Source organism: Gymnoscopelus microlampas (assembly GCF_963454915.1).
Source record: "Gymnoscopelus microlampas genome assembly, chromosome: 12".
In the NCBI taxonomy this organism is placed as follows: domain Eukaryota; kingdom Metazoa; phylum Chordata; class Actinopteri; order Myctophiformes; family Myctophidae; genus Gymnoscopelus; species Gymnoscopelus microlampas.
This window is the reverse complement of record NC_139949.1, coordinates 43,836,623-43,846,472: the sequence shown is the minus strand read 5'-3', so window position 1 is coordinate 43,846,472 and position 9,850 is coordinate 43,836,623. Positions and strand designations below refer to the sequence as shown.

Here is a 9,850-nt window from a genome sequence, read left to right as displayed (position 1 = left end):
CAGGGCTTCCCTAACCGAAAAAAGTTTGGCGAGCACAAACCTTTTTTATACTCGATGCAGATCCGCTCTGGATTCTGAACTTTAGACGTGCCGGCTGCATACAGTGCTGTTGGCTTTACCAGGGATCTTGGCTGTTTGTTTACATGAACCTCCGACGTGAATTTAAATAGAGTTTGGGCCACTACACGGCCCTCACACCGGCGATCCAACCAATACAGTATGTCTTAGTCATAGTGTCAGGGAATTGTCAGAGTACCCGTTGTACCCGTCTGTCTGAGTCCCTTTTGTGCTAATTCTCTTTAGCTGTCTGTCTGGCGACCAATGTCGCTGTTATGACCATATATGGAGATCTCTGTATCTGTCAGTCCTTGTCTCATATATCGGCATGCCCATATATGGGCATTCCCATATATGGGCATGTCCATATATGGAGCTGACTGATTTGTTTGCGCCTGATGCCTGACGACACATTGAGGTTAGGCAACACACTCCATATTTGGGCGTAGCTGCATGGGGAACTCTTTATATGGTTATGGCTGAGTCATAGCGTGATGACATGGTCCGCCCATTAATGACGTGTTGTAATGTTGTGTTTGTAGTAGTTCAGAGAGGGAGGTTTGCATTGTAACACCTTTCTTTAAAACTGTGCACGGTACAACACATTGTGGAAACAGAACAATCGTAAGCGCTTTGAGTGTCTGACCAGTCAGTGGCATATGATGTTCCCCAGCTAGGGAGGTATTCGCGGCTAGTTAGAAAGTCTTGCATGTGCACGAAATTGCCGAACTGAACGTCAGCAAGGCACTGCCTAAGTTCTTATGACGTCATTTTGTTCTTATTGAGCTCCCAAAGAAGTACAAAGTTTGTGTTCGGTTGGAGCATGCTGCAGCCTTGAATAAAACACTCTGGATGTTAACTTTGCATGATAATGGTGTTCTAAATGCCATTATTATCTCGTCTCTAAGGCCTTTGAAGTTCAGAGGGCAAACGGAGCAGCTCAGCCGCTGATCTGGATTTTAAATGTTTGTGCCACCGTGAATGACAACCCTATAAATCTCATTCCCCTGCCATGTTGACTCATGCCACCTGCTCCATTTAGCTGACAGGAAACGGAGCCCACGTGGGTGTGATTGACAAGGAGAGGGGGCACCCTCTCCCTGAGAGCTGCCCTTATTAGTGTGAACAGTGGGCTGCAGGTAATGTTTAATGGGGGCGGTAAATTCTAAGGTTGGCCCGTTATCCGACACCCTTATAAATCAAATGAAGTGCCATGTGCCTGTCATTGGGAACAATTTGGTCAAATTCAAACATTATGAATCACAGTACATGAATCATAGCACGCCACGTATGAATGTGTATAGCAGCAGAGAGATGTAGCAGAAAACTGCTCATGTTTTAGCGAGGGGTAAAACTGAGATTTTGGTCAAAGTCGAGGCGATGTGCCTTCTTGGAGGATGAATATCGATGTTGCTACTGAACAACATCGATATCCATCATGTGGCCTAACTGGGTCAAGGTTGCAGCCTGGGTGGCCCTGTCCCAGCCAATCCGTACAGCTTGTTGCTGGGTGGGATCGCGACTCCCGAGGCACATTCAGGCCAACTGGAACATGTACACCTCTAGGGTGCCCAAACGTGTCCATGCCAAGGTCCCCCAAAGTAAAGTAAAGTGTAAAGTGACTTAATAATAATAATGTGTTACTAGTATTACTATAATGTAATAATAATTCTAGAATCATTTAGATTTTCATGCCTATTCTGGGCTTTTCATAATAGGCGAACATTCTGCAAACATGTTGGTGAAAATAGCCGCAACAACATGTTGCAGTGTGACATACTGTGAGAGGTAGATCTATTATTTTATCTATTTGATGTAAAACGACGTATTTAGGGGTTTAAGTGGTGAAATTATTATTATTAGAGATTGTTTTCTTTTTACGACATCTCTGCTCTTAGTGACAGTGACAGCAGAGAGCAGTATAAAGGACTTTACACTTGTTGAGCTATATTGGATCCGAACTCATTGTTTTCACAGCCAAGTTAGGGCTTTGATACATCACTTTAAACTGACAGCTGCTGTAAGGAACGGCTTAATGAATAGCACAATTATATGTGGAGCATAAACAGACGATAGAATGACTTATTTAGCTTGTAGCTCCTGGGACATAATGAATCATAGTGGGACTCCTTTTGGGAGACATCTGTTACGCTTTAACAAGGCTTTGATAGCAAAGGCAGAGGGGTTGTGTCTCTGTTAATCTAACGCCCTGGTGGTCAGAAAGCGTATGGTTCACACACAGACTGTAACCAAGCTGATAGATTGAACGCAGTGCGCTTCGAGCTTGTAGATTGGCTACTTTTGATGCTTGTGTGTGACTCTGTAGTATGCACGTAGGGCGTTCATTTACGAAAAAAACACGAAAATAATAGAATATGGAGATAAGAGGTTTCTGCCTGACAGGAACGATATTACATCATCCTAAATTCTCTTCTCCTGGGTTCTCCTCAGTGGCTGCAGAAATTGATCTGCATTTGCACACAGCAATTGACCATTACCATGTGCACCGAACACCAAAGCCCGTTTTTTGCTTTCCACAAACGTCAGCTGTTTATTAGCAATTTTGTTTTCGATGGCTCTCGGGTTGCCAGATCATGTGCGTGAAACAAGCGCCGGTGTTGCCACATCCGTGAAACAAGAGGACCATCCGTGAAACAAGCAGACCATGACACACGCGTGGGTGCTCATATCCCCCGACGGGTATGGTCTAGTCAATGTATGTCAATTATAGCAGCTCCTACTGTACCTGTCGGGGCAACGTAAAGAGCCACAGGAAGGTGGACATAATGACTAGACACAGGAGACTGATGTATCGTGGGAGCACACAGCACACTTCTCAGCGTCCTCGGCCGCTAATTGTATTGGGATGGGCTGATTGGCTCCTTCAGTCTGGGGCCATTTTTCACTACACCAATTATGAGCGTGCACCTAATCGATCACTGGGCCACCATTCACTGGGACAGACACTAATTGATTCCGGGAGAACCTCCATAAACAAAAGACATACAGTGAAGGGACACCGTGGACCACTGGTTACAGAATAAACTGCAAGGAGGGCCCCCAAATAACTGCCAAACACAAGATGTTAATGATAATATAATATGATATTACAAATATATTATAAATTATACCAAGGTGGAACACAATTGATTGATTGATCGTTAAAATAAACATGCTCTGACAATTTTATTATACTGTAGGTAACAAAAACATACCATATGAATGATTAGAAACTGTGTGTGTGTGTGTGCGTGTGCGTGTGCGTGTGCGTGTGCGCGTGCGCGTGCGTGTGTGTGTGTGTGTGTGTGTGTGTGCGCGTGCGCGTGTGTGTGTGTGTGTGTGTGTGTGTGTGTGTGTGTGTGTGTCATGCCGGCGGATGCTTACAATAGCTAATACCGACCAAATTCTCATCCTTGTTGGAGGCATGGCATGCGTCTATGCATATGTGAGCGAGTTTGTGCGTGCGTACGTATTTGCGCGTGTGTGTGTGTGTGTGTGTGTGTGCATGTGTGCGTGCGTGTGCATTTGATTTAAGTGTTCAATCAGCAGTAATCAAAGCGATCCTGAGTGGGTGTGCCATGCTCTATTTCTGTCACCGCTGTTGATGACTGACATTAATTTCACATAGGTGTGGGTGTGTTAATGTGTGTGTGTGTGCGTGAGTGCGTGCGTGTGTGCATGCAGGGGTGCATACTTGGCAGCATTCTTCTGTATTCCACACGTTGTGCAGTGCTTATGCAGATATGAAGCCTTATTCATCGTACGTAAGTGTCGCACGCCAAAAATAGCCAGTCCACAAGCTCACGACACAACAGAGCATAACATTTACTCTGAGAAAATGTCAGCATTGTCTGTGAAATATCTCTGCATGTGGTGCTCAAATAAAACAGTGTTTCACTCCCTGTGCTGTGGCACGTGTGGTCTGCTTAAAGCCTGCGGCCTTTGAGGAACAAATATATCGCAAGAATAAATTTGTTCTTGTGGCGCTGCTTTTGCATAAACAAACTAAATGCCCTTTCAGGATTAAGCTGAATTACAGGCAGTGGTATTTATTCTTTTCCTTCAATGCTACATTATTTATAGCAGCTAATTATCTTTTTTCTCTCTTTTTTGTCCCCTTTCTTCTTTTTATTTTGAAGAGCAACGCTTGGCTGCACATGAAAAGGCAGCGGCACTATTGGATATGATGAATAGAAAATCCAGAAAATGCTTCAGCTACTGTGTGTGTGTGTGTGTGTGTGTGTGTGTGTGTGTGTGTGTGTGTGTGTGTGTGTGTGTGTGTGTGTGTGTGTGTGTGTGTGTGCGTGTGCGTGTGCGTGTGCGTATGCGTGTGTGTGCGTGTGTTTTTCTGTCATATATTTTTAAGGACCAAACAGCCATTCCATGGGACATTGTTAGAGTTAGGGTTACGATTCATACCATACGTTTTATGTCTCTTTCAACGAACCGATGGAACTGAATGATGTCCATACTATAATACAGATACAAGTGCTTCTAGTGTCCAATCCGGTGGACCATCTGCTTCATGTCACTTTATTGACATTGTCAAACAATGGGTGTCCTACCCGACACCAGGGTTTACAGTACATTTCTCGTAGGGAGACCACCTTCAACAACTGCAGATGTGCTAGCTATATTGTATTAAGGGAAACCTTTGTTAATCCCGTGGGGGAAATTCAGTTTGAGCTTCACCTCGATGATGGCTTCTCGGATGGTGGATGCTGCGTGTTCGGGTGGGATATATTAGGGGTTATGCGTCTTGCTCAGGGACACAACACATAGATAGATACAAGATACAAGTTATGTATGTGGATTGAATTGAAGTGTTCGTGCATATGCCCGTACACTTCAGCTGGTCTGATCACGCTCCTCACCAAAGAGGAATCCATAAGCCATATAATATCCTTTCAATTATGCAGGAGGTTGGCATGAAAAATGGATGGCTGCTTCTTATGGAAGAGATTATGTCACATGTCTGTGTGCTGTAACCGCAGTCAGTCCGTCTCCTGTTGGATGATCTGAAAACTAGAGCCCGGCCCGATGACAGGGTTTTTGGGTCGGATGCCGATCCTGATATCGGACAGTGGTTCTCAACCCGTGGGTCGGGACCCCCAGGGGGGTCCCCACATGATCCGCAGATGCAGTGAAGTGACAATTTAAGGACTTTTTAATCCCTAAAAAAAAAACTAAGAAAGAAAAGAAAAAAGACCATTACTGCATCAAAAGCAATCAACCAACTATAAAAACTGGTCAAACATTGGCCAAATTGTCAGATAATAAACAAAAGAGGCAAGAATTGTGATAATAGCCGATCTACAAGCTCACAACGCCTAGCAACGCGAGGCGTTGTGAGTTTGTAGATCTGCTATTTTCACAATATTATCTGTGGAACCGAGTCGAACAATGTAAATGTAATGCCTCAACTCCTACAATTCCAAGCGCTTGTCAGGGTGGGGGGTCCCCAGTTCAAATATGATTATGTTGGGGGGTCGCGGCCTGAAAAGAGAACCACTGATAAAGCCAACCAATGTTTTGACCCATATTTTGTAAAAAAGAAACTGCTAAACCAATTATTAAAAAAAAACTTGATTAAAATGTTTCAAAAACTAGAAACTTTAAAAAAAAAAAGCTAATCTACATGCTCACAATGCTGTGTTGTGAACTTTGACATTTTTAAATGTTAAACTTTTCATTGGCTGCATTAATTGCAGATACCGATGAATAATGTGTGTGCTGACTGAGTGGGATGGCCTGACTCAGCAAAAATGGGAAAACTTTTGTGTCTTTGAAAAGTTTTCTTATGTTATGTGGATGTGCTGACACTTGTGGTAGCCTATATAGTTTGTATTTTTCTGGAGTCCTATAAATTTGGTCCTTTTGGAGATATGAGAATAATAATACATTGTGAAAAATCCATACATTATTGGTGTGCTACAGTGCCAAATAATACATTTGTCGGGCACATCCCAGGACGCACGCTGGCACGCACGCACGCACGCGCGCGCGCGCGCGCAGTCTCGCCCTCAGGGCCAAAACTCGTACTGTTTTGGCAGTAATTCATTATTCACTATCTGGCATGGGAGATATGAGACTATCTTCACGCCATAAGCCCAGTTTCAATGGGCTGACAGAACGGCTTGAATGGAGGACATCAGCTCCACATCCCACCCAGTCACCACGCCACCTTTGTAAAACGTGTCTGTCGGTTGGAAACCTCATTATGTCCAAAACCGTTACTTTTTCAGGATTCTAATTAAAAAATAGCAAAAATAGCAGATCGACAAGCTCAAAACTCACCTTTCGAACTTGTAGATGTGCTATTTTATGTCTAAAGCACACACTTTAGACATAAACAAAATGGTTAGATCAGGAGTTCCCAAACCTTTTCATTCCAAGGCAGAGCCTTGAGGGCAGCTGACCTTTCATTGCTGCTTTTGCCAAAAACCTGATTTAAGACCAGTGGCGACCGTGCCTTTGCGGTGGCTGCCCCTAGGCTTTGGAATAGCCTCCCCCTTCCACATTCGACCCGCCCCGTCCATTGAGGCTTTCAAGTCTCTAATTTAAGACTCAACTTTTCGCCTTGGCCTTTAAAAACAGCTGAGTCTAACTTCAATTTTCAATCTCTTGCTTTTACACATATCTCTCTCGCCGTGTACCTATGCTTTGCCTATTGCTTTGCAGCACTTTGGTCAACAACATTATTTTATTGTGCTATATAAATACAGTTTGATTGATTGATTGATTGATTGATTGATTGATTGATTGATTGATTGACAGTCAAATAGCCATAGCCTCTGGCTGCGCTCCACCCGTATTGCGAAATGGCTTTACAAAACGAGGAAACGAGTAGTGAAAATACTTTCACCAGTTTTGAAAAAGTTTGAAAATTATCTATGTTGATATGCCCAATATAAGAAAGAATGCCATGTTGAAAGTTGTTAAACTGGCACAATAATCCTATGAATTTAATTTGAATGTATTATTATTATTATCATTATTATTAAATCCCCCCCCCCCCCCCCCCCGGTAGCCCCCCCACTTTGTAAACCTGTGGTTTAGGCTGGCTTAGAGCCAGTTTCCCAAACACAACATCATCTCTTGCTATACTATTGCCTGTGGTTTGCCTCATCAAGACGATTCTTCGCAGTATAATTCCAGGTTGACCTGAGGCTGATTAGGAGCTTCCACTGTTCTGCTGGGACACAGCAGCGAACAGGGATTCCAGTCCGCATGCAGTTCCTTCAAACATGACCTTTTGGGTTTATCTATTAATTGATTTAACTCGCCACAGCTTTTAATTAGCGTTCTCAGACAGCACAGCACCACACTGTGTGTAGCGGCAAACATTCCGCTAATTGCATCGTAATTGCAGTGAAAGCCTCCATTGAAACGATATATACGACTGCGTTTGGTGTAAATGATAAGATCACAGAGAACACTAGTACACTTACTTACAGTGTACTGTATGTATGAACATGTGTACGTACAGTGTGTGTGTGTGTGTGTGTGTGTGTGTGTGTGTGTGTGTGTGTGTGTGTGTGTGTGTGTGTGTGTGTGTGTGTGTGTGTGTGTGTGTGTGTGTGTGTCTGTGTGTGTGTGTGTGTGTGTGTGTGTCTGTGTGCGTGCGTGCGTGCGTGCGTGTGTGGGTTTTGTCTAACCCATTGATTCTCAATGTCTGTTCCGGGGACCACCGCGAGGTCCACATAGGGGGTCCCTTACAGGTCTTACAAGTCTGTAACTCTGAGAGAGGCCAAATGGAACCAAATGGACCCGGAAGGGTCCATTTGGTTTCATTTGTCCTCAGTTTGTCCTCAGTTTGTCATTTGTCCTCAGTTACATTTGTCCTCAGAGTTAAATGAGCAGAGATGAATAAATGGTATCAAATGGGGTTCCGTGGCCTAAACCTGAGGTCCTTGAAATTCAAAAAAGTTGAGAACCACTGGTCCTAACGTTCCTTCTCTCTCTCTCTCTTCTGTCCCTCTCTGTCTCTGTCCTCTCCTCCCAGGCGGCCCGTCGCGCTGGTCCTCCCCGCCGTGCGACTGCTGCTGCAAGAACCACAAGGCGGACGGCGAGGGCGAGAGCGGCACCTCCTTCAACGACCTCTCCACCTCCAGCTCCGAGAGCCACTCGGAGGCCAGCTCCCCGCAGGGGACGGTGATCTGCGGGCCCGTCAGCCGGCAGGTCGGCGGCGGCGGCGGCGGCCACGGCGGCCACCACCACCACCACCCGCACCCGCACCCGCAGACCCTGGACCGGCCGCCCAAGAAGGGCCCCAGCACCGCGCCGATGCAGCCGGCGGCGGCGGGGGAGCACCGGCGGAAGAGCGACCTGCTGCGTACGCTGACCGCCAGCTCGCGGGACACCAGCACCTGCAAGAAGAGGCCCGCCAAGGAGAAGCTGACCACCGAGGAGGAGCTGGACAAGTGCATCCAGGACTTCCGAAAGATCAAGATCCCCGAGCGCTTCCCCGAGAGGAAGTACATGTGGCAGGCCGACCTGCTCAGGAAGTACCGCCTCTGAGGAGGAGGGGGAGGAGCACCAATTTGCAGAAGGACGCAGTGGCGGGGGAGGGAGGGGGGGAGGGAGGCTGATGGGTTCACCAAGGAGGCCAAGGATCTACGATCAGTTTACATGCTCTTCGAACCCCGACTTTTACAGCTAGAAGGAGTTACTGTGCGCTAGAAGAGAAGCAAAGTGGAACTGAACGTGGTGCAGGGTGGGAACCTGCACCTACTGAGGACCATTAGGTTAAAGGGGCCCTATTATGCTTTTCCTTATTATCTGTCATGTACGTATATGTTACAATGTCAGATGTTCATATTAAACGTGGCCAAAGTTTCAAATAATGAGGTACATGAATGACAACTTATCTCAAAGCTCAAAATGCAGACGGCTCTGAATGCTAGTTTTTTTTTTTTTTTTTTTTTTTTCAAAACAAATCTGACGTCAACTTGTGACGGGCTTCTTTATGGTCATCTGCTCCGCCCACATTGCCCCTACATTTTGGCAAGTCCGAAGAACGTGGCTTTTTATGGAGGTGGGCCGTAAAGAGAGTTTTGTCTGAACAAGAGCCAGTCTTGTTCAGACAGGCTGGAACAAAGGGGCTGCATAAAGAAGAAGTCTCTGCAAATGCATAGCATAATAGGCCTCCTTTAAAGACTGCACAGCCAGCGAGGAGACTGTTCTCTATCGGTGTATGTATGTGTGTATGTAGCCTACCGTATGTAGTACGTATGTGCTGTTGTTTGTTGAATGCTTTAAAGAAGAATTCACTCCTGAGGACCAATGAAAGAGGCAGAAAGACACCCACTTGTATGTGTCAACCAATCAGCCGAACGCTATCAGCGGGTATAGCTAACTCTTAGTGGATTGCACACTGTGTCTTTCCCATCATTTAAAAAAAACAAGATGACCGCAAAAATGAATACATCATATCTGCGTGTGCGTGTGTGTGTGTGTGTGTGTGTGTGTGTGTGTGTGTGTGTGTATACGTGCGTGCATGTTCTTGTCCATGCAGACACGTGCCCCAAGGGTCACTGATAAATCGGCATCGGGACCTATTAATTATTCATGCCATCCAGACAGCACTCTCTCTCTATAAATATACTGAGAGCTTTCTTAGCTGCCAGGGTGGCGTTGAACAGCTGAGTCAATTCCAAAAAAATGTGCCCAGAATGCCCAAGGGACTTCAGAGGAAAGAGGAGCTGCATACATTCCTCATCACCGACGCAATCAATTTAACATCATCTCACATTACTGTTATAACGGCACAAAGCCTCCGTTAAAACTGCGT

The 9,850-nt window shown here is 45.5% G+C and overlaps 1 protein-coding gene across 1 annotated transcript; it reads left to right on the top strand.

Moving 5' to 3' along the window:
• Positions 1 to 4,756: 4,756 nt before the first annotated feature.
• On the top strand, positions 4,757 to 8,577 carry kctd16b (potassium channel tetramerization domain containing 16b; the record flags this gene model as incomplete). The annotated part of the gene is made up of 2 exons (XM_084074320.1): positions 4,757 to 4,790; positions 8,063 to 8,577. 2 exons carry the CDS (start codon positions 4,757 to 4,759, stop codon positions 8,575 to 8,577), a joined length of 549 nt encoding a protein of 182 aa, XP_083930446.1.
• Positions 8,578 to 9,850: the final 1,273 nt, after the last annotated feature.